This window comes from Scardinius erythrophthalmus (genome assembly GCF_964197995.2).
Source record: "Scardinius erythrophthalmus genome assembly, chromosome: 6".
Classification (NCBI taxonomy): Eukaryota; Metazoa; Chordata; class Actinopteri; order Cypriniformes; family Leuciscidae; genus Scardinius; species Scardinius erythrophthalmus.
Window position 1 is genome coordinate 21214779 of NC_138226.1, and position 25301 is coordinate 21240079.

At 36.7% G+C, this 25301-nt stretch overlaps 1 protein-coding gene across 1 annotated transcript in view; it reads right to left on the minus strand.

Annotated features, from left to right (window-relative positions):
• Positions 1-25301, minus strand: part of cntnap5a (contactin associated protein family member 5a) — a gene marked incomplete at both ends in the record, with an annotated part of 81467 nt that overhangs the window by 47961 nt on the left and 8205 nt on the right. Inside the window, 3 exons of the mRNA XM_081367752.1 lie at positions 1661-1808; positions 11325-11518; positions 12735-12845. Of these exons, the coding sequence (XP_081223878.1) occupies positions 1661-1808; positions 11325-11518; positions 12735-12845 (453 nt within the window). The remainder of the gene's footprint in view (positions 1-1660; positions 1809-11324; positions 11519-12734; positions 12846-25301) is intronic.

Below are 25301 nucleotides of genomic sequence, written 5' to 3' on the forward strand. Positions count from 1 at the left end.
GTACATAAACGCAGCGCAAGTCGCCGTAGCGACAGAAACTGTGTAGAGACAGAAACTGAGATGCACAGTTAGATTAGGATGGCTAGCTGCACTGAAGGAAACGGGGCAGCATTACAGCATAACACATCCGTGTACGTACATACATCCAGAAACTGTGAATATGCACGGTTAGATTAGGATAGCTAGTTTTGCACTGAAGGAAACAGGGCAACAAAATAGCAAAAACATGTCCTTGTATGCACATAAGTGCAGTGTAGTCGCCGTAGCGACAGATCTGTGAATATGCACAGTTAGATATGGATAGCTGGTTGTTGCACTGAAGGATAGAGGGCAACATAACAGCATAACACATCAGTGTGCACATTTTTAAACATCTGTGTGTATAATGCAGCGCAAGTGAAATGAATATGTGCAGTTCAAACACAATGGTCAGTTACGTTGAAGGGCAACATAAAAGCATAACGCTTCAGTGTGTACACAGATGCAGCGCAAGTCGCCGTAGCGACAAACTGTGACTATGCACAGTTAGATAGGATAGCTAGGTGCACTGAAGGATATAGGGCAACGTGATAGCATAGTTACATTAGTACAAAAACACAGCGTCAGAGCCTCTCTGACGCTGGGGCGTAGCACCAAATTTTGGGCCCTGGGTACAAACCATTTTGCTGGGCCCCCGTACCAAATACCATAGTGATACCAATGGGTGGGGTATTGCATTTTTATCATAAAAACACCTAAAATGTAAACAAAATAAGCCACACTCTGATTAATATATTTTTGTTTTATTGTCAAAAGTACAAGTTAATTGATGATTATTTGTCTGTTTAAAATAAATGCAGAAAGGGAAGAAAGAGATTCTGACGTAATTGTCGCGCCCATGCTAAAATACTGCCCGCGGACCGGTCAGCATTTGCATGTTTCGCGTCAATTGGCCAGCTGTCTCCAGCTGGCGTTAGCCTGTAAGATTTCAGTGAAAATGGAGAAGGAAGGAGTTCCCATATACGTCAGTATGACGTAATGTCGAAGTGACCGCCTTGAAAAGGAACTGTTTTATATATATATATATATATATATATATATATATATATATATAAATAGAGGTTATTTGTGTGCGCACGTGATATCAGGAAGCAATGTAATACACACACGTTTCTTCAACTTATTAAAATATCTTACTTTACTGCAACTATCTGTTTCTGCTTCTTTATCATATTTATAGTGTGTGATTTATAAAATACCTTATATCCTACATCACATATTTTGATTTTGGACGTCTGGTCACTTTATATCTTATATAAGAATATTATATTACTGTTATAAGCATACTATGAATATTAAAATATGCAGAACCATGTGTCTTGTATCATAGCTACATGAGTGACCTTTGCAGCAAAAAAAAAAAAAAAAACACGCGTGAAAATCAGTTCGGTATTCTGTGAGGTATGATTAATTCAATGCGCAGCTCATTGCATGGCACCTGAGCTAAAACTTCACATACACAGTCTGGGGACATCAAAGACTTATTTTACATCTTGTGAAAAGGGCATTATACCACCCCTTTAAAATTGAACGCAATAGATGTAACTGCTGTGTCTCAGAAAGTAAAACTCCTGCTGGTCATTTGTAATATATATTTTCAACATTAAATATTCTCACTCACGGTAAGCACAGCCGTACACAGCCACTCTGAGGCCCACCCGACCACTGGGGCTCCAGTCCAGAGGAACGAAGCGGAGGAACCGGGTTCTGATAGACTGGCTGAGTTTATGGTGGACCACACTGTCTGGATTCACGTTTCCCACAATCCTCTGGAAATAGAAAAAAAGGTTTTCACTTACTATGAATATGGTACACTTTGGAGTTCCAGTAGTTTTTTTTTTTGAAGCATTAGAGACATAAATCTCATGCTTTTTGTTGTGAGAAGTATTACACACACACACACACACACACATGTATACATATATATATATATATATATATATATATATATATATATATATATATATATATATATATATATATATATATACACACACACACATACATATATATATATATATATATACATACATATGCATACATATATATATATATATATATATATATATATATATATATATATATATATATATACATATATGGGGTGTAACGATACACAAACATGAAAGTTCAGTTCGAACCTCAGTATTGAAGTGACGGTTTGGTATAGGTACAGCAGGGGGATTTTATTAAACAGTGGTTTATTGAACAAATTGTGTCTCTCTCTTTAAATAAATTTAATTATAATTCATTTATAATTTATTTATTTTTAGATAGATTTAACAATCAACACAAAAAAAATATAAAAAAAAACTTGCACATAAAATTAGAATTAAGGCAGGTTTTGCATTAACTTCTCCAATTCATTTTTGAAATATAATCATTTACAGTTACTGTCACACCTTGTTTTCATGACAAATGTACTTAAACATATAATAACAATTAAGACATTAAAGTAAATATAATTAATATATAAGTTAATAGTGAAAGGATCCCCTCCAGAGTTCAAGCTGTCGACACTAATTGACTTGCCTGAGGTAAATGTAATGCTACGTGAGATATTATTCTCAAGATGTTTTATTGATTTCTTTCCACGTTTAAGGCACTGATTGAGAGATTAGACGTAAACATATATATGCATAAATCGTCTGTTCTTCTTCTCCGCTTTTTTCTGATGTAGCGATTAACAAACAGCGTTGCATTACTGCGCGCGCCCCATTCTGGATTGGAGTGTGGATAGCCTGTGGCTGACTGAATTCGTCGTCTGACTGTATGCACCAAACAGTGATGCATAATTAAATCATTACAGTTAATAATGCTATGCAACCCATTGTTAAATTGTCCATTTATTTTAAAATAAAATCACACAAATCAAGGGTTTAAGCCATTGTAACATCTGCTCCCTCCAACCAGCAGAGGGAGCCCTCACCTGAATACTTACATCCCTCCATTTCTTCTACAGTCACTTCCTGTTTGATAGATATAAAGAGCCAAGCTTTCCCCTAACACTTTGCGAAGTATTGCCAGTTTTACCTGCCTTACTGAACGTTCTATCCATTGGCATTGTTTCTGCTTCTTGTTATGACCTTTTGCCTGCTTTTTGGATATCACGTTTTTGGATTACTGGTTATGCCTTGGTTGCCTATTTGGACCATATATTTGTGTCCACTGAACCCAGCCTGTATCTTTGACCATTGCTTTGCCTGTCGATTTGGATTTTCTGCTTCAATAAAATTCTGCATATGGATTCTCAACAGACGCCAAGCCTGAGTTTGTTACAGCTAACAAACAAAAGAAACATCACATTTCCATGTCTTATTTTATACCATATTTATGGAAAGTGCCTTATAATAATTTATAACATGCAGGTTGATCGGATGTTTTCTGCAGAATGCCATTTATGAATACACAAATCCAATTGAATCCAAAAAGCAGTATTTCTTTCAAAGGTCTCAACAGTTTATGTAAATGTCACCTCGTTTTCATCTGCTAGCACACATAATTTGACAGTAATTTGTGTCTGACTCACTTCACAGTTGAGACTTGTATGGAACATAAGAACCGATGACCAAAACATCACATTTACGGATGAATCACCAAGCTTTTTTCAAAGATAGACTTTTCCATGTCCCTTTGAGATAAATAACATCAACAATATCATCACCTCCCTTGGTGAGACACTCGCAACCCACAAATGCTGTTATGATGCCAGCAAAAACATCAATCTTACGTTAGTTACTTTAAAGGTCCCGTTTTGTTTTCCTTGCAGACAGACTCGGAAGAAGAAACACTTTATTTTGTTCATTGGGAATTGACTGGATGGTTGGATGGTTGTGGTTTGCTATAGCTGTGATCTCATTTGAGTGACAGGTTGTCCCGCCTTCACGCCAAGAGGCAGGGGAAGTTATTTTTATTAAAGAGGGCACATTTTCTGCAAATCTTTTGCTGTTTTTTTTGTTGTTGTTTTTTCATTGACTATACAAAGATAATCTGATTCAAATCAAACCGTTCAAGACTCTTTTGTAAAGCAGTTTAGATATTGTTTTCCATTATTAAACGCATCAACATCAACCTGAGCATGTGTGTCATTACATCATCGACACTCATTTGAGCACTCAATGACGACAACATCCTGTCCCTGACAGCTGCTTTCTCTCTCTCTTTCCCCCTCTGAGAGAAAAAAAAAGAAAACAATACATCCATCCAATTACCTATCAGCTCACCTCAGCCCAAGGGCACAGCGAAGCTCCCATCGGATCCGGGGAGATGCCCAGGTTACAGGCTGCCCACGTCAACAGCTCCTCTCTACACTTCATTAACTCTATTCCTGTATCGACTCCTGCTAGACCTCCTCCTCATTCATTAAGCCCCCGTGCACTGCTGGCGTTATCACGGACTCTCCACGGACCGTTTCATCAGCCCTGTTACGTCTGCAACGGTTACATTCTCATGTGATTCACCAGTCATCGTTTCCTTAAACCCAGAGTGAATCCACAACAGAAAGAAAAGCCAGCACAAGATGAGTTCAATTGGGGTGGGTTTTATATTTGCTATCTGGCAGGAAAACGCTACTGTACAGTGTATGTCTCTAATGAAGGACAGATTTCAATAGCAAACCAGGGTTATTATCATTAACTAAAACATAAAGCTGAAATTAAATATAAATATTAGATGAAAACTAAAATCAGTTTAAGTTGAATCAATAATATGACTCAATGTAAATAACTAGAATAGAAAAAGCACGAACATAACTAAAAATGAAGGTAAAATTAAAATGAACACAGAAAAAAGCTACTTTAAAATATAAATAAAAAACTATAATAGTATAAAATAATCCTAAAATAACACAAATGAATGCTAAACGATTTAATGTCACTTTTCTGAGCTGCCCAAAGTGTTGATCGGGCTTCCACTGACCCCTTCTAAACAAGAATTACACTCCGTCCCTGGAGAAGCAAGGGCCCGAGAGTGTCAGAAATAGACAGCACCTCAGTGCCTCAGTGACTGTTTAAACGAGAGCTAAGACAGCAAAACTGTCCCCAGACAACAGACAAAGAGTCTCTTCTTTTCCTGCTTTCCTCTCTCACTGTCACCAATGTGCATTGCCTGCGCCTGGAAACATCATAAATGTTTTATTTACAGTCGTTCAGCGGAGCAGAAAACAGACAAAATATCTAAAGGGATCCGAAGGCCTGGCAAGTGACAATTTCATCATTGTCTGAGAGTTGAGGTGTGTTGCTAGCCAAGTGAGAAACTCACACCTGAGGTGATTTTTAGAACACTTCTACTGCGATTCTGATTCTGGCCCATTCGTTACTTCAATTATACTTTATGGGACCCAAATGGGCCAGCAGGCTCATGCTTTAAGCAAGCTAATCTGACGAAAACATGGGCCCTCCTATCGATTGCTTATGGGGCTGCTCAAGCCACCGTGTAATGTGAGACCTGGGAGGTATGGATGTGAAATGGAGGGAGAGAAAGAGCGATATAGAAAGAAATGAGTTAGTTAGCGCATGGGAACCAAATGAAGATGAACTGACAAGCAGAAACTATGATGTTTTTTAGGGCTGTCAATCAATTAAAAATGATTACATAATATGCAGAGTAATTAAACAAATAATCACTATTACAGTATTAGCATATATTAATATTTTGCGGATAAAAGGCTTAAATTAAGACAATTACAAGACATTATTTTCTTATGCATATAAATGCTATGAACACATTACAAAAAGTGACAAAGTCAAATGTGTTTGTTTAATTTCCCCTTTTACACATGGGCATGATTAAATGTGTATTAAAAAAATAATAACTTAAATGCACTATATTTACAGAACTAATATTTTCAAGATAAAAAATAGCACGTATTTCTTTGCAAATAAGCGACTGAAAGAAAGAATGGGCTGTGTTTTATGTTTAGTGCAATGGATCATACCTAGTTCAAAAATATAATTGTACAGTATTTGTATCAATGATAAAATCATAGAACATTTACTTAATGAGTTCAAAGACTTCATAGCACTTTATTGACAAGTTTTGAACCTTAGTTATTCAAGCACAACAACAGTTTTGCGGATGTAAGGCAAAACCCTTTTGTTATTGATCCAATGATCTGATTGAAAGAACTGCCAGGATTTCACAAAATCTGAGCAGGCTATACCCCCAAGGTTTTGTGTCCTTTCTGATTAAGGACTGTTAGGCCTGTTTCATTACATATAGGTCATTAATGGACATAAACTAAAATATTGTAACTAGAAGTTGTCTATTATGATTATTACAAACTTCATTGTCATAAAATTGAATTTACATGAGGAGACCCATATTGTATTTTTTTTTACCATATTTCACAGAGTTCAGAAAGCTACTTTATATGTGGCAAAAATAGGCACAGCATTAACACTCAGCTCACACCTACATTCCTGCTAAGTGGTACTGCTCCAGTCATGTTCGCAGTGTGAATACTGTAACCTGTTAATATGGCCGAGGAGGAAAAAAAAAAAAAAGCGTTTGTGTGTGGTGTGAAGCAGGCCTTGGCTTATGGCGTACATTTATGGTGAGAATGCAAGCTTGTAATCTCTTCTGAAAGAATAAAAAGGACAGAGGAGAAAAAAACTCTTTCCCCACCATTTTTTTCTTTTTTTAGTTGCCAGCCACCACCATCATTTTTGATCAATTTTCACCAAATTTTCATGGCCCCCCAAATATTTTGTTGTATGAATATCTGAACATGCAATATATCAAAAATGAACAAAGCCTCTGCTTTTAAACAAACAAACAAACAAAAAAAAAAGCCTGTTTTATTCTAGCTTAATGCATTCTTTATTATCAACACTTGAATGTAGGTAAGTTTCATTTAAAAAAAGCAACATTTTGAGCAAAAAGCTGGGGAAGTTGCGTTTTTGTCAAAGACAAACATCTAAATCTGGATCGGATTCAGAACGATGATCAAAACTTGAATGGAGTAGATCGAGTCCATCAACACCCCCAAAGCTTGCACTGTAGCCCGTCCTGGGTCAACATTTCATACAGTAACATTAAATGTTGTGTAATTGTTCTGGTGCAACATCACACTATGACAGCAAGGTGCGTGGAATAAAAACAAAATAAATTTTGGACAATACCAGCGACACTTGTGACGTCAAGGGGTCAGAACAAACAAAAGATGCGGCTGAAAAAGGAATATTTTTTATTTTGCCAACGAGTTTCGGCACACAGGACATTCAGTAACATTAGGCAGTTTTGATTTATATGCGGTTTAATGTTGATGATCGCGTTATTTTATGCATCTGCTTACATGCTATGGGGGAGAAAGGGGAAGAAAGGGGAAGGATAAAAAGAAAGGAAAAAAAGAAAAAGGTCTTTATGTCATTGCAGTGCTGCTTGAAAGCAAAATGATCCATCAGATCGCCTGGATGTCTATATCAGCCAGTTTTAACATCTGTCATATTGTTAACGTTTTCCAGTTTGATTCCTGTCATTCTAAAGAGCAGGTCCTTCCTGTAAGATTCAGTCCTAGAAATTCTCCGGGTAACCTTCTCACATTACAGATACACTTCTCTCACACACACTGTCTGCAGAAAGAAAATGACAAAGGACAGCATGAACACAGCTCAGTAGTTCGAAGCCCCACAGGCTATAAGACGAAAGAAATGACCGTGGTGAGGCCTCCACAAAGCTTATGCAGTCAGCAATTTTCCGTCAACGTAGGCGAATCCTGTTTCCCCGCAAGGAAATGATGGCAATACAAGATGAGAGAAGACGAAGACAAAGAATGAAATGTGTCAGGGAAACTCCAAAAAGATACATGTCGACAGCTATTACTGCTTTGAAGGCTAGTGCTAGTCTGTCTTCAGCTCACCAGGTCATGTGACACAAGCTCTTGTTTGAATCTCAGATGTTTAACCAAATATCAGCACCGGATAAAAATTCTCAACACACTCTAATGGCAATTCATAATATTTGACTTCTTGGCAATGGCAAACTGGTGGCTAATTCGTATGAATTCATATGATTTTCTTCGTACGTTCTGGAGCCATCTGCTTACGGCCCAGTGACGTTATGTTTACGGGTGGCCCTTCACTTTTTTCAAAAAATCTTTTGTTTTCGTGCGATTCGGCACCTCGTAAAATAGTGATGTTTTCTTGTGAGATCGGCTAGAACATTCTCCGTTATTGACTGCACGGTTATTGATTAAAGATACGAGAAATTCATGCTTTTACAAGACGTACTTCTTTTGGTCTCACACAGCAAACACTACGCATTACGCATCACCAAACTCAACAGCAGCAGTGCTGACTGGAGAGAGCAATTATCCGTCACTTTGGGGAGCCCATTCGCACCTTCCTACAGGAAGACCTTTTCTGACATACAGCGGAGGCAAACTCTGCGATTGTGCCGCCCTCTCAGCCCAAAACCTTTGGCAGCTTTCCTCACCACTTCTGATACAGTTATAGCACTCATTAAGACAAAGAGCTAGTTTGACAGCAAATTAAGAGTGTTTTTCTTCCTATTCTTTTTATAGACAAGTCTTTCTTTTCATTTATCAGACACTTTCTTTTCAAAACCTTTTCACATGAACATTGTGAACGTGAAACCCTTGTGAAAGTTGCTGTCTAAAACTCTTATTCTTTACTGTTGGCTTGTCACAGCTCGCTAAAACAAGAAAAGTTTAGTCGGCTGAGAAAGAAAGAAAGGAAAAAGCAGAAGATTCAGACATGCAGTTTTACATTACAACATCTTATCAAAAGAGGCTTACATTGCATTTCAAAGATGCTTTTATCTATGCATTTAGGAATGCTAATACAGGAGCGCTGAGGATCTGATGACAGGAAATATTTGTTCACTCTGTCTTTAAATTTTGCTGCTGGGAAAAATATCAACCTAATGTACCATCTTTGCATAATGGGTTTTCACAATAATGCCTCAAGTATGAGAATATTATGTCGTCGTGATAGAAAAAAAAAAAGTCAAGGCCGCTAGAGTATTAAACATACACTATTTTTCAAAAGTTTGGGGTCTGTATGATTTTTTTTTCTTCTTTTTTTTTTTGAAAGAATGTCTAATGCTCATCAAGACTGCATGTCTTTGATCAATTAAAATACAGTAAAAAAACATAACATTGTGAAATATCATTAATAAATAGCTACTTTCTATTTTTATATATTTTATTTAATATCATTTATTCCAGTAATGCAAAGCTGAATTTTCAGCATCATTACTCCAGTCTTCAGTGTCACGTGATCCTTCAGAAATCCTTCAGATATGCTGATTTGCTGCTAAAGAAACACTTTTTCTTATTATTAATGTTGAAAACACTTTTTTTTATTGCAATATTCTTTGATGAATAGAAAGTTCAAAAGAACAACATTTATTTAAAATAGAAACCTTTTGTGACATTTTTGTCACTTTTGATCAATTTAATGCATGCTTGTGTGAAAATGTGTAGATTTTACTGTATACATAATATTTAAACCTAATCAATGCCTTGCTATAAATGCAAGTGCTGCATTTTATTACTACATGGATGTCTAAACTTGCATGATTACTATTGATTGCCATTGATGAAAATGTCTGTATATTCCCAATACATCACTTGTAGGAATATATATTCATATTATACAGTATAATATAATATATATTTATATAGAAATGCCTTTTCTATAATGCTTGGATGTATTTATGTGTGAAAGAAAAATAATCAAGCTTCTTAACCTGCTGAATGACAATTTTTTGAAGAATGTAATTAAAATCAATCAACTGTACCAGTTGTATAAACATTTATATCAAAAGATTATTAAATCAATCCACTATGCATGAAGGCACCGCGTTGACTGAGAATATGGACCCTTTCTGACTGTATATCATGTCAAACATTCAGAGCTTTATAATGAGCCAATTGTTTATGAAATAAAAAGTGCCGGTGGAATATTAATAAAGCTGAGAGAGAGTCCTGACATTATTCATGTCCGATTAGAAAAAGAAAAAGAAAAACACACATGAGATTCTGACTTGGTAGTACTGCTAAACCAAGCAAATCAAACCTGGAAAACGCAGAGAATTTATTACTGCATCACTTCACACTGCTGAGCATGTTACCCTTAGACTTCTGATCCACTTTATTCTACATTTCCACCACATTAAAAGATAATTACATCTTACTCGACTGTAATCTTCTCTTTTCATTAAACACACTTTGAAAATGTCATTATATCTTTTATAAAGCGGCAATCTCATCGTTTGAATATAATTACAAAGCAGCAATATGAGACATTGAATATTTTTCGTCATCTACAGCCATTGTAAGTGTGGAGGCCAAGCCTGAGGACAAAGACAATAGATGCATTGGTGGCATCAAGCTCTCTTTAAACACCTGTGATGATTGAGAGGCTCAAGAGGCTGAAGGTTCAACATCATTAGTACATTGTATTTCAGGAATCTCAGAAATTGCTGGCAGCATTTCATATGTTTGTAACTGAATTCAGAGTTCAGTAAATGGGATCAGAACTATTCAGCTCATGAAAATAAGCTGCACTGAAGATGTTCAAAACAAGACAATCATTTCCCTCTGGAGCAGCACGGGTGATGCATAATCAATTAAATCAGTAAATATTCAGCCTCAAAAAGAGATTGTCAAAAAGTATAATGACTTCATAAGCTTTTTTAAAAAATGAATCCAAATCATGACACAAAGCAAAAGAGTCTTGTATAACCCTGAAGGGGTTTATTTTGCACTAAAGATTTGGTGAATGTACATTACGCCACTTATTACTAACCAAATAAATAAATAAACTGGCATGAAATATTGAGTTGAGTTGAAATTATTTGATTATGTGCAAAGAAAGAGACTGAGGAGTGATACGAAAAGCACTGAACTACCACACTGTAGGAAATTGCTTGTCAAGGACAATGGTGAAATATACAGTTCAGCGATCATTACCAAAAAAAAATTCAACTGCAGAATGCTGTGACTGACTAATCCCAATTTAGTATTCCAGAGCGCGGTGTAATAATTTTGTATAATGACCACTAAACTGTATAATCTTCCATTGCCCCAGACAGCTGATTTCATATAGCTATGCTAGTTCAATATTACTCTGAGGTAATATTTCTTCCCACATAATATAGATAATTTAGACCAAAATCAATATCTCATTTGCATTTCTTCATTTATTATGTAAGCGGCCAAGTGATAAGTGGGATAGCCTAATGCACAGACAGCCAGTCAATTTCACAAAATAAGGCCCTTCAGGGTGATACGGTAAATTGGTACCAAAACACACACTTACCCCAACACTGTCCTCCAACATGTACTGTTTCCAGACACGTCCAGTGTCACTGTACAGGAGCATGTAGGCACTGACCCAGTCCGTGCTGCCGTGACGACCTTGTGTGGCCACTGCGGTAACCTCCATTCGGTCCTGAAGGTCAACCTGCAGCCAGGGCGACCTGTCCGTCGACTCTGGGCTCCAACCACCTCCTCCTAGAGAACCCCATAAGACCTCTGTCAATGTCTATTAAAATCTTATTCAACTTTGAGTGTCATATGGTGTCCTTGCACAAAAGCAAGACATACAGGAAAGGAAACTGGTAAAGGTTTTCATTTAAGAAACTACATAAAATTATAAAAAAAACTGCTTTTCAGTTGGTTTTGTATTCATGGGGTGAGCTGGTGTCAATCAGTAGACGTCTTCCACTCCAAAACAAGCCAAGAGCCTCAACCTCTTGACCTCACTTAACATGTACAGCATTCACTTTGAATCAGAGAAGGCTGTCGGCACATGTGTTCCATTTAAAGATGCATTTCTGCCTCTACAATCTTACAGCTCAGAACTGTGTGGAGAAATTGGTCTGACTTGGGCAGAGAGGTTCATTACTCAAGCACATGCAGCGGACACCACAGGAGCAGATCAGAGCAGAATTTTAAACCGGGGACCTCTGACTTGAAAGAAGCAGCGTTTACACAGACCCCCTAGAGAGAGGAATCATTTAGTTTGTTACAGATGCATGCAGGTAGAGTTTGGTCACATCTATAAATAACTCAGGACATGCAGAGATAGGGCGAAAGCAAAAGCTCAATAATGTATCAAACCTGCAACTTTCGGAAGTCTTTCATTTTTTGGGCATGAATTAATTGCACATGGATGCAGTAAATATTTAATAAGTGCTTTGCATCATTGCATCTTGTAAGGATTTTCTTTGCCTTATAATTTATTCATACGTTTTAAACAAAGATGATGATGATGATGATCTTAAAAATATAATATAAAATATTTTAATTGCATAATAATAATTGTATAAATATGAAGAATATTCTCACACAATATACATAAATACATTAACATGCACACATGTAAACAAAAATGTTTTTGAAAGAAACATCTTAAGATTGCCAAGGATTTATTACATTTATTTGATTAGAAATAAAGTAAAAACAACCATTTTGTGAAATAGTATTACAACGTAAAATAACTTAATATAATTAAAAAATGTTATTAATTATTGTGATTATTAATCCAGTCTTCAGGGACACATTTTGAATGGGACTTTTGTATAATGAAGAGTTTTAAAGGGGTCAAAAAAAAAAAAAAAAAAGCATGACTCTAAGAAGGATTACATTTTCTAGGTGTCATTTATGTTGTCTCCTTAACTGACGCAGATATGAATGAATTAACAAACAAACAAGAACTTAAACTTACCATCTCTTTTGTTTAGCTTGGCAAAATACGCAGCCCGACTGTCTGAGAAATGAGAAGAGCTCTGAAAGGAGGTTGCAGGCAGAAGAGATGCTAGAGTTCCATCACAGCTGTCTGGATAACACAACAAATATAAAACAGACAAATATTAGCTAATGTGAAAATAAACCCTTCTACTCACATTTTCTTCAGGCGAATCCTTTACTGTTGAGATAATAATCTTCCGTCAGACTGGTGAGATGGATCTCTTCACTAATAAATCAGTAAAACAATCCTGATAGTGTGGAACTTCATGGCAAATTCATGGTTTTATATTGATCATATCACACCTAGTTGTACGCTAGTCTACACATTGAGAGTCAGAGTAACTGAGTGAACCTTTTTATTAATAAGTTCAGACCTGTAGATTTGAGGCACAACCTGAAAAAATCAATGTACAGATCTCAGATGAAATTAAGTTTAGCAATTATTTGAATAAAATTAAACAAACCAAGGTTTGGCATTGACATGGTCTTGCATGTTTTAAATGTTGTATAAAAATGGATAAGTGGTCAGAAGCTTAAAAATGAGATGGAGAGAAAACAGGTTTCTGGGTCAAGAAAGCAACTGCTGAAGGTTATCTCTATGGTAACAGCAAAATATACCTCCGTACTTTAGTGAAAGTGTCATAATTAGGGTTAAAACTCAGTAGGGGTCTTGACTTTACTGTTTGATAGAAAAGGGTAAGTGCTATATGTATCGCGTAAAGTTCACAGACAAGACAATAAATCACCTATTTATACTATACTACGAAAAAAAAAATTCTAGCTTACAAAAAAAAAAAAAAAAAGATATAGTACAAATCTTGCTTATAAACATGCTTTTGCAAGGACAATGAAAGTTGCCACTAGAGTGTCTGTCCTCACTGAGACCTCCAATGGCTTCAAGACACAAATACGTTAAAACCTACAGTTAAACACCACACATTTTGAACTGTAAAGACAACTGCATATTTTTAATAAATGACTGAAAATCAAAATGAATTTAATTAGCATATTGACAAACCCATCTCGAACCTTCTCCTAGGTGTCTGCTAAAGACGCTCAGCTTCTTTCACTGTGGTTTTCATTACAGCTCCCAAATGATGTGAATTACTTCGCGTTGCAAGCAAAGGCCTTGAGGCAGGAAGAAAGATATGAAAGAGTAATATGTGATATTTGAATATAAGTGAGAGTCAAAGGCTTTGAAGGGCACTTAAATAAATTGATAGCTATAAACATAATGAAATCACTAGTTGTAAGTTCTCAGGGTCAGATACTATACAGTATGAATAAGTACTTTAATCACAAAAAGCATCACAGACAAATGCTGCACGCTCCAGATAACCCCTCCTTTTAAATTTAGACGACATATGTTTAGCTATTAACCTCCTGCTAAGCGCTAACCACTTTTGACCTTCATACATATGTGAAGTCACCGCAGTGTCTGAATCTCTTCTCTGTATCATATTCTTATGTTCAAGCTCTCTTGACCTTTGCAGATTCCTAGTGAGACCAACAACAGCAGAAAACAAAATCTCTTTCCTGAAAGCTGTCATGAAACGTTAATCGTTTGGAAATGAGAAGCTCTTATTTCAGAAGACCTTACAATCTCTCGTTCTGCATGTATTCCTAACCAGTGATGGCGTCAATTCACCAAAATCCAAGGTATGGCAGACTCTGATGACGTCATCCAATCTCACTCCCTCGACGTGACAGTCCCACTTTCAAGTACTTCACACAACTTTTTCCAGCATTTCAAAGCTCAAAAGTCTGAATATGATTCAATCAAAATTAAATTTTTAATGTGATGACCAAAAACATTTGTAGTTCATCCTTCAAGGATTATCCTCATTTGTAAAAACTATAAAGTGTCACGATTAAATATTTTTTTATTTTAAAATTCTAAAAGTATTTTATTTATTCTAAGAAGATGTTAAATTACCACTATGGCCAGCAGCACAGTGACCACCATCAATCACTATTATAAAAACTAAAAATCTATTTTTGTAATTTTTTGTACAGAATTACGTAGGAAAAGTCACAAAGTCTAATGAAAAACAAAAACATTTCTTAAAATTGGAAATGAATTTAGACAGCGAGTAAAGAGCACTTCCTTTATAATCAGTGAAGTTGTCTGTCAGTTCAGCACAAACTCACTGAGTGCGAAAACTTTTAATCAATGAATCTGTCAAAACTGCACAACGAATATTTTATTTACATCGCGTCCCCGCATTGTTTGTTATAACAAGAGGATTTGGCCACTTGCAGATCTTAGTAAACTTGCGCTAAACATAAATTCAGCATTTTGAGCTATACTTAGTGGATTCTCACTACCAGTAACTTAAACAACTTGTTAATTTATTTCAACAGAAATCCCTGTGATTGGCTACAATGTTCAATGCTGAAAAATCTCATTATAAATAGACACATTGACAAACTCACATGACACAAATATAACAACCAGATCGCTCTAATTTACTTACTTTTCTGTTTTATTAAACAATACAAATTAAATTGTACACATAGTAATATAACTCTGTTAATCCTGCAATAAAAACATCTTACTTGCATTGACGAGACCAGGCAGACAAGGCATGGCAGTTGCCATACCCTGCCATATCCAATTGACTCCCCTGTTTCGATACCGCATAAACATTACAAAATGTTCTAGTTTGGATGTACCAATGAACATAAGAGTCTCCATAAACTCCCTGGCATCTGAGCCACTGAAGACATAGTGGATGAATTGCATTTCTGAAGGAAATGTGCCGAAGAAGTTAGGTAAAGTCTTATATGTTTGTACACATCATTTTATGCCGGACTGTCAGTTCAATGCTGAATTTGCACAAAAGTTGATTCTAATAAAAGATGGGTCGATACCAACTGTTCAGTACCAACTGTTTGATACCAACTTCATCTCCAGAACAAGTAAGTAGTGCACTTAATTTTTTGTGTGAATGTTTCCAAATCATGTTTCTGAATGTGCTTGTTAGCATGCCGTAAGGCTAATGTGGCTAAAGATGATTATATAAATTATAACCGTATTTAAACAAAATGATATCTGTCCAATCAGTTCCCACATGAGCACCTGTACAAGTTAACTCCCCAACAACTACATAAATTCATCAACTAACCACTCAGAAACGCCCTGTTGCATTCTAAAAGTTACTTATTCTTGAGTCTCTAGTGTCCAACTCCAGTTTGAACATCTCTACTGACAATTTCTGGCATTTTGGCTGTGTGAGATTCTCCAGTTTTCAGAGTACCCAAAGCACGAGCTGTAAAGGCTCAGACTATTCCTGGAAAGGCGGCAGGGAGCAGCAGCTCATTTTCATTTAAAGGTACACACAAAAACGGCGTGTTTTTGCTAATAGTGGCAAATTGGACATGCTATAATAAATATCTGTGGGGCATTTTGAGCTGACACTTCACAGACACATTCTGGGGACATCAGAGACTTACATTACATCTTGTAAAAAGGGGCATAATAGGTCCCCTTTAATACTTAATGGTGCTTTTCCACTGCATGGTACGGCTCGGCTCGCTTTGGCTTCGGCCATTTATTTGTTCAAGTTGTGTGTGATGGTCGTTGAAAGCAAGTCGTTTAAAAAAGTTGTGTGAACAAATGATACTGCGTGGCTGTATCCAATGACGCTGGTAGTGACGATTCTCTCTGACCAATCAGTGATCTGCAGTGTTTACACATCACATTTTAGTATTGGTACAGCACACTTGAGGTGGTACTATTTAAGCGAATACCATGCAGTACCGTACAAAAAAGCGCCAAATAGTGAGCCGTACCAAACCGTACCATACAGTAGAAAGGCATCATAAAGCACTCTTAAGATCAGCAATTTGTAATTCATATAAATTGATACTATAATAAGATAAAAAAATAAAAATTAAAAGTGCTGACACTGACTATACAACTTCAGTTTTCCCAGAACATACATTGACGTCACTAAATGGTGATGGCACAACTATAAGAGCATCACTCATAGGTATCTGCACAGCCCTACCTATATATACTGTAGGATTTGTGGACAAACCAAACACAAATTAATCTTCCAGATGATTCGTTCAAGCATAATTTCACACAAAAGTCAACCCCTCAGACCCCAAATCACCAATCCAGAACCATAAAATCCAGGCTTCAGCCAGTCTACGCCAACCAACGAAAACCCCCAGCTAAGAACTTCACAGCCATGCAAGCTTCAAAGAGATGAGCCCAGCTAAAGGAAGAACGTTGTCAACGTTAGATAGTTTTTATGTGTTTGAATAATCAATAAAGTCTTGTTTGTATTTTAAAAATAAGTGTTCTTGTGTTTTATGCTTACGAATTTAATGTCTTAAACTGCTGATCTAAGTTACATTGCTAATAAAGAGTGCTTTCACTAGTTTGGATATTTATATCCACTGCAGAGCTGATTTACGGCCTGTTCAAATGAATGCTGGACATTTGCTCGGCCGTATAAGTGATTATTTCAAGATTTCCTATAAATTCATTAATAATTCCTTTTGAGCTTAACTGACCTGTCTGACCCTTACACTACGTTGAGACCAAATACTATTCAGTTGATCAGTGATAATCTCTCTCACCTTTGACGTTGTTGCTTCTTCCATTCCATCAATTTCTGATCCTGACTGCCCCCTTGCTCGTCTCTCCCGTTATCCTGATTATAAGTAGTTACAGCTTCAGCTGGCCCCGATCTACAATCCGGGCAATCTGGGCACATGCCCAGGGGCCCTTGCGCAGAGAGGGGCCCTCTGTGATGGGAGTTTTTTTGTTTGTTTTTTGTGCTATATAAAAATAGTACACACAAGACTTGGCCTCGATCTTGACAATTATCCAATCAGAATAAAAAAAAGTTGTTTACAAAAAATAAAGTATCGTGATGGTCTGTTTTATATGTCAGTGGGATGGCTGGAGAGGTGATGATTGGAAGCAGGCCGCATACACTGTGTAGATTGGCTAATGATAAAGGTGGGCGGTAGTGATGTGCGGGTCGGCTTTTTTTCCAACCCGCGGGTCCCGCTTTTATGAAATTATTTGGCCCGCCCCAGCCCGCCCCGCACCACTGTATCTATTTTTACAACCCGCCCCGCCCCGCACCCGCGACCATTAAATAGAAATATTAGGCATTGTAATGTAAATGAAAACAGCCTTTATTTCAGCCTGAAAGTGCTTGGAAACATCGCCAACTGGCAATAACAGACGATTCTGAATATGAACCATAAATCAGGTCATATTAATAAGATAATGATTTAAACATTTTCAATATTTACAAAGCAGCGTTTGTATTCATCTAATTCATCATTCACCTTTTTTTCTTTTAATTATGTAAAATCCCGACCTCAATTTCTCCCGCACCTCATCTTCCATCTTCACTTGTATTTATTTCTCCGTCTTTGTTGTTGTGGCTGGCGGCGGGAGCTGCTTGGCGCGAGCTGTGTCACGTGACGCCAAAGGTTTGGGGAAATCACGAAAGTTGCATTGCTACGGCGTTATCAAAGAACCTACTAAAAAATATGATTAGATTGATATTCCCAAATATTTAATATGGGCTGGACATTGCATGCAACATATATGGATTTTTATTTTATTTTGTTTTTAATGACCCGCCCCAACCCGCCCCGCAAATAAAGTGACAATTTCTTTACCCGCCCCAACCCGACCCGCGGGCTACCCGCGGGGCCCGCGGGTTATGAGACGACCCGCGCATCACTAGTGGGCGGGCATAGACCAGGGTGTTTACATCGAACTGATTCAAGATCAGTTTTTTAAGAATGAATTAAGATTAAAAGAGTGGAATTAATTTGTAACAGATTCACGGTTAGATTGGGTGGTATCATCGGGTAAAAGTGTGGGGAAATGTGTGGACAGCAACCAAAAGCCCAGCGGGGCTGCCAAGAGAAAAAAAAAAAAAAAGAAGGAAAAGGAAGAGAAAGAATAGCGGCTGCTATTAAAAATGTCCCGCGAATAAATAGCTTTTTTAAAAGAGCTAAGAATGATGAAGAGGAGGATGTCAAGGAGGATAACCACCATTAGCTTGGAATAATAGCTGCCCTCTACCGGCTAAGCTCAGCCTCAGCTAACGGTAGCTAGCTTTAGCGAAGTTGTTGTGGAAAAAGACAGAGATTAGGCCGAACTTTATGCTTTACTTGCTCGCAAAACAATAAGCAGTGAGAAACAAACCAATGGTAGTAGTGATCACTGGGCACGTTTGTTGCGGTCCGAGTCCGAGCGCGTTTGTTTCCGGTGCCCCAATAGTGTCTGGCGGCAGACTTCAGTCACCTGCGCTTCCTCTGCAAGTGACTTCACTAACTATAGGGTTATGGTAGGATTAGGATTTGGTTTAGGGTAGGATGTAATTATGCATAATATACTGTTATTGCTATGGTAAGTTCATGCATGTAGTCTGAGAGTGCAAGCGCAAGTCTGCAGCCAGACCCAATTCTGCAGTAGAGTAGAGGACAATACAGGAGTAGAGGAGAATCTACGAATATTGTTTGTTTGGATTTAAACACTTCAAAATGGACCATATTCATAAAAAGAATTTTGGTGTATGCTCAATTTGCAACCCAGACATGGTATGTAACTGTCTCTTATGGATAATTTCTCGATGAAGATATGTGAAGATATGAAGATGTTTGATGTTGAGTTTTCTTGCTGTCTGAAACATAAAATAGATGGTGTCAAATAAAGTGTTGAGCAAAGTGAACAATATGAGTCTCAAATTAAAATTAGTGTATAATGTGTATGTTTTCTATGAAGATAGACTTCAAAGAAGTTAGTGACAAAACGTCATGACATCCAGAAATAAAATATAAATAATATAAATAAATATAAATAGCAACGTAAATAAAATATTACTAAAATGTATAATAGTCTATATATAAATAAATAATACTAAAATAACACTGGACCAATTAAGCTATTCTAAACTGTTTTTATAAGATTCATATAATTTGCATATAGTTAAACTAAAGGTACCCTTTTGAAAAAGTAGCTACCTCTAACAGAAAGTACAGATATATGATATTATACAATCATATGCATGAGGCTAATTAGCCTTGGCATATTTAGATTTTGTCTATTCATCAATGCAAATTTACTGCAACTGCTGCTATGCAAATTAATAGGATACAAGTTATTATTATTGTATTTAATTAATAAAGTTATATTCATTAATTGTGTATTTATTATATGAATAATATACTTCTGCATTTGTATTAATAAGGCTGTTCTATTTATTTATTTTTTTTCCCAAGCATGTATAAAGTTGTGAGGATTTGTGTAAATAATAATAGCATTAATTAATTCCCAAGTAAGGGAATGAAATGTAAAGTAGTGTCCATAAAAGTCAGAAACAGTCATCATGTTGATCCTCATTGATAGATGGCATGTAGTGCAAATTATTGAACAAATATGCACCTTTTGATGAAAGGAATAAAAACGTACAAGTTACAAGACATCACGTATAGTAGGCTAGGCTACTAAGTGCGATGACAAGAACCTTTTCGAGAAAGTCTATGGCGGCCCCGTCTCTCCCTGTGTGCTCGTTGAGCGGCGTTTAGGATTACTGTGCCTCCAGCGTGGGGTGGCAGATTATGAGTACAGCGATCTGAGTGTGTCAGCACTCACAGGCCGCTGATCCGGGATAAGGCAGGGGAACAGATCTGCCTGGACTCCAACTCTCTCCCCATTGTTCCACGTCTCCACGCCAGTGCACAGCAAGACACTCTAATCTGCCGTAGAGCAAGCGAGGACACAGTGAAAACTGTCCGCCAAGCGATTACAATAATCACTGCATTCCAGCCATCTGTGGGACGAGAGTTGTGTTCATTTAGCGAATCCATTCGGTTTCAAATAGTGTCCACGACGGGCTAGAGGGAGCTGAACAATGTTTTCAGCTCGATGGAGAAAAAAAGGGATTGAGTGCAGATGAGGTAAAATATCATTTCATTGCGGTAAAACCCCTCTGTGTGACCTGGCTTGACTGCACTCATATCATGTATGTGAAACAGATGTCTGTAATACTGATTTAACAGCCAAATGAAGAGGATCAAGCTGTTTTCATACATTCGGCCATTACATATCAGCCGTAATACATCAGAACTCCTTAGGGATTATGCCGATGACACTGTCACAAGCTCTAATGGCACAATTCAAGCCCTTTATGATTTAACCTTTTCATTCTTTCTGACAACGGATCTCAATTCCTCTAATTTCTATCAACACCATGTCTCATTAGCTGTGAGAAATGTAATTCATATTATACCACTACACTTTAAGCATTGTAAATCAGAATCAGAAACTATATTTTTTATTTTATTGTTATTGTTTTATTTTATTGTTTTTATATGTTTTATTTTAAAATTATTATTTTATTTTATGATTTAATTACTTGTTAACTTCTCATTAAACTCACGAACCCCTGCAGTTCCATCACGAACGCCAGTCTAGGTAACACTGACGCGGCCTAATATTATTTAATGCACTTCATGTTGTTGAAAACAAAGAGTGGGATATATTTTCTTTCTCTTTTTTTTATTTTTTTTATCAATATGTTACAAGAAAATCCTATTCAAATCTATGTGACAAACGAGTTGTCAAAAGTCATCTAAAAAGTAACCCACTGAGCAAATGTACGTACAAAAGACGTCTTTTCAACGTCTTTGTCACACATTGAAAAGATGTCCCCCGAAGAGCCGTCGACTTCAAAGACGTTGAATCTAAAAGTAGTCAGAATACATTACCTAAAATTTGTAATCTAAATTACATTACAAACTGAAATTTTTGTCATGTAATTTGGAATCAGTAACTGACTACAATTTGTAAGTAATCTACCCAGTACTGTTTATTTGAAAATAAATATTTTGTAAAATTCTTCAGTAAATGTCTTAACTGTCACTTTTGTTCAGTTTAATGTGCATTTGCTGAATAAAAGCATGCATTTTGGTTTTGAACAGTAGTGTAATTTATAAATTAATCAAAGCTGTATTTTTGCTGTTTTTTTTAATCATAAAGGGACACATTTCTAAATAAAACAAAATACCCCAATTTACACCGTCAAACTTTAAAGATAGTACAGTGAGTCAAATCAGTTGAATCATTTTTGTGTATCTGTTCATTTGAAAAAAACTCACAAACAAACTGGTTCAATAGAAAGACTGAGAGGGGAGCACTACGCCACAGCTTGGTGGAAGCTTTTTTTTTTTTTTTTTGCTGGAAATAGGCAGATTTCTCTAAGGTTTTGACTTCTAAATGCAGTTAAGTTTTTAGAGAAAACCAGAGAAACTAAAATTAAATTAAAACCGACTTCCAATTTTTATGTAAACATTGTAAATTCATGTGTGAATTACACTCTCTGTAATTCAAATCAGTCCCTTTCAGCTAGTACTTGTGCTTAGATCTGGTCTTCATTTACATGTTAGCTGGTCAAGAGGGTCTCTCTTGAACTCTGCTCTCATTTCTCATCATTTCTCTTCTAATCACCACAGGATGACCATTTTCATTAAACTCAAGTGGCATTTGTTTTTGTTCTGCAATCAGTGTGTTTGTGTTAGCAAAGGATGAATTGTCAAAAACAGTCCCTTTGTGATAATATGTATTTAGTATCAATGTAATTGCATTATCATGTTCTCAATGATAAGCATAAGATGCTTTCTCACTCCTACACTTGCTGGGAAATGAAAGCCCACTAAATCTGATTCTATCCGCATCCGTCTAGAGCGAGCCATCCATCTTTAACATCATTGACTCCCACTGTCACAGACTGCAGCCCAAACAGATGCTGGCTGCATTAATTATAATTCACAATTGTCAGCAGATTAACGAGGACACTTGTGTTCGCCAGCATGTCATAAAGTGTCTCCGTCAAACTGTAACAATCTTTTGACCTTTGTAAGCATTCAGTGTAGCCAAAAGGTCAACACTCAATGGTAAGGCTTAAAAAAATAAAGTGAGACAGTATTCAGTAAAAAAAAAAAAGGACAAAATTCTTGTTTAGCTCTAGCGTACAACTGAGACTTACACTGCTGGCAGGTGAGCTGATTAGAGAAAGGAAAAGCCATACTGACAGACTTTCTGAGCTCAGTGTTTTTTTCCCACAGTCTCAGCACTGAAACGCAGGTTAAACAAAAGATCAGTGTGTGTGTGTGTGTGTGTGTGTGTGTGTGTGTGTGTGTGTGTGTGTGTGTGTATATATATATATATATATATATTGCATCATACAAGTAAAAGAGCATCATTGCAGGAACATCTTTATGCACATTTTATATGCGCATTTATTATTAGCAGTGACCAGGGAAGGGACTGCATTGCTGGTGTCGGCAAAATAGCTTTAGTGTCACCAGTGAGGTGAATTGTGCAGCCACAGTGGCTTGGGAAATTTGGCCAAAACTTATATCTCATTGGTGTCACAGTTTGTGTTCGTTTGTTCAAATTTACAGTTTGTTTTTGATCTGTTCTGTCCGTGTCTGTTTCTAGATTAGTTTTCACTGCATGTGTTCAGTTTCCCTGTGTGTGTCTGTATTCCTGTCACCTGTGTTTGGTTCAGTTCAGTTGTCAGTTCTACGTTGGTTTATGTTGGTTGTTCTGCTCCTCGTCCTGAGATTCTGTTTTGTGAAGTTGAGTTTATTTCTAAATAAAGACTGCTGCACTTAGATCCTGTTTCATCTCTGCTGCAACTAACCCTGACAATTGGTCAGTCAGGTTATTATTATTTTTTTAATTGGATGAAAACAGTCTTTCGGTTCTGTCTGTCTGGGAGTGAGAAGGCCTTGAGATGGCCTTATGTTTTGGCAACATTCATGCTGGTTTTGGCATGGCTACACAGGTTAGTCTACCTGCAACAATAGCCAGCGTAACCAGCCTGTGCCAGCAACATACATTGTCTTATTCCAGTAACAGCTTGTGCAAGCTTGTGCCAGAAACAGAACAGCATTGCCCATCTAAAAAAAAAGGTCCAAACTGTTTTTTCTTCCCTTTTTCTTTTCAGAAGTAGTGTGGGGACTGCCGTTTAGAGTGTGTGTGGTCTCTTTTTGAAAACGTGAGTTATGTCCTAAAGCAGTAGCTCTGCATGCACACCGACCCAGGGATTTGCTGGCCCAGCAGTAAGCATGAGAATACTGTTCCATAGACAAACCATATGAGAACTTGACCTTCCCATGCAGATTGGGCAGGAATACTTTTTTGTGACAGACATGCATCATGAAGCCTAATAGGAACATTACTCAATGCCTTCATACGTTATTCTCTCCAATGACTTTAAGTAGAAATTGTAGCCAGGCCTATGAAACATTAACCCTTCTTTCACAAGTCAATGATAACTACTATCCATTTATGCTCTGGAGATTTTTTCTATATCTCCTTTAATCATCCCTTTAATACACAGCTGCAAAAAAAATGCATTGCTTATTATGTGAAAAACCTTGATAGTGACAATACTGCTGCCTTCACTTAAAATAAAAGAGGTTCATGCTAATTCTGTGCATATTTGCCAGAACACTATAGGGACCTTATTGCCAAGACAACTGCTAAACTGATCGAGAGAAGGTCACCCAGCAGGAAACCTAGCCAAGTTAATTTTTAACATCACCCAAGCTGTTGATGAGACTCAAGCTAAGGATGTAAAACAGCATGTTACACCCTGAGTGCACCATTGCTCATAATTAAAGGCAGCCAGACAAGACCCAGTATTTTACACAAGAAGAACCCCTAAGTGCAATACAATATATTGCAAAAAGCTTTTTTAACATCTTTAGTGCAATTTTTCATCTAATGGTTTCTGGAATATGCCCAGGAGCTTCATGCACTTTTTCAGTGACAGTTCTGACACATCTTCCTAAAAGACATCAGAGTCTAGTAGTGTAATATTATAGTGTGCATGGGGGTTGGGTACAAATCCTGATATAATATAGTACATTTTTAGGTAACACATTAGTTTGGGGACCAATTCTCACTATTAACTAGTTGCTTATTAGCTAGCATTATACTAGCATATTGGCTGTATATTAGTACTTATAAAGCACATATTAATGCCTTATTCTGCATGACCTTATTCTACATCCCTTAATCCTACCCGATGCCTAAACTTAACCACTACAACAATTACCTTACAAACTATTAATAAGCAGTAAATTAGGTGTTCATTGAGGCAAAAGCCATAGTTAATAGTGAATCTGTTTTCCTCAAACTAAAGTGTGACCAATTTTGATAACAAACTAAACTTTTCATCTATGGAAAACAGCAGATTTGGCTTTTTGATAACTCTGTGTTGCATAAAAAAAAAAAAAAAAAAAAAAAAAAAAACAGAAAAAAAAAAACCAAATAAAAATAACTTGTTATTTTATATACACTAAGTTTTCACTGTAATCATTTCTGCAATGTTTTCAGACTCAGTTATTACTATTATTATGCTATTACATAATGTTACAAATATTATAAGTCCTGCATCGATTCAGTCTCCAACACATAGCGTGTATATATATAACAACGTGTAGCTTAGCACTGGACACCGCAAGGCTAAACTGCACCTTATGTCTG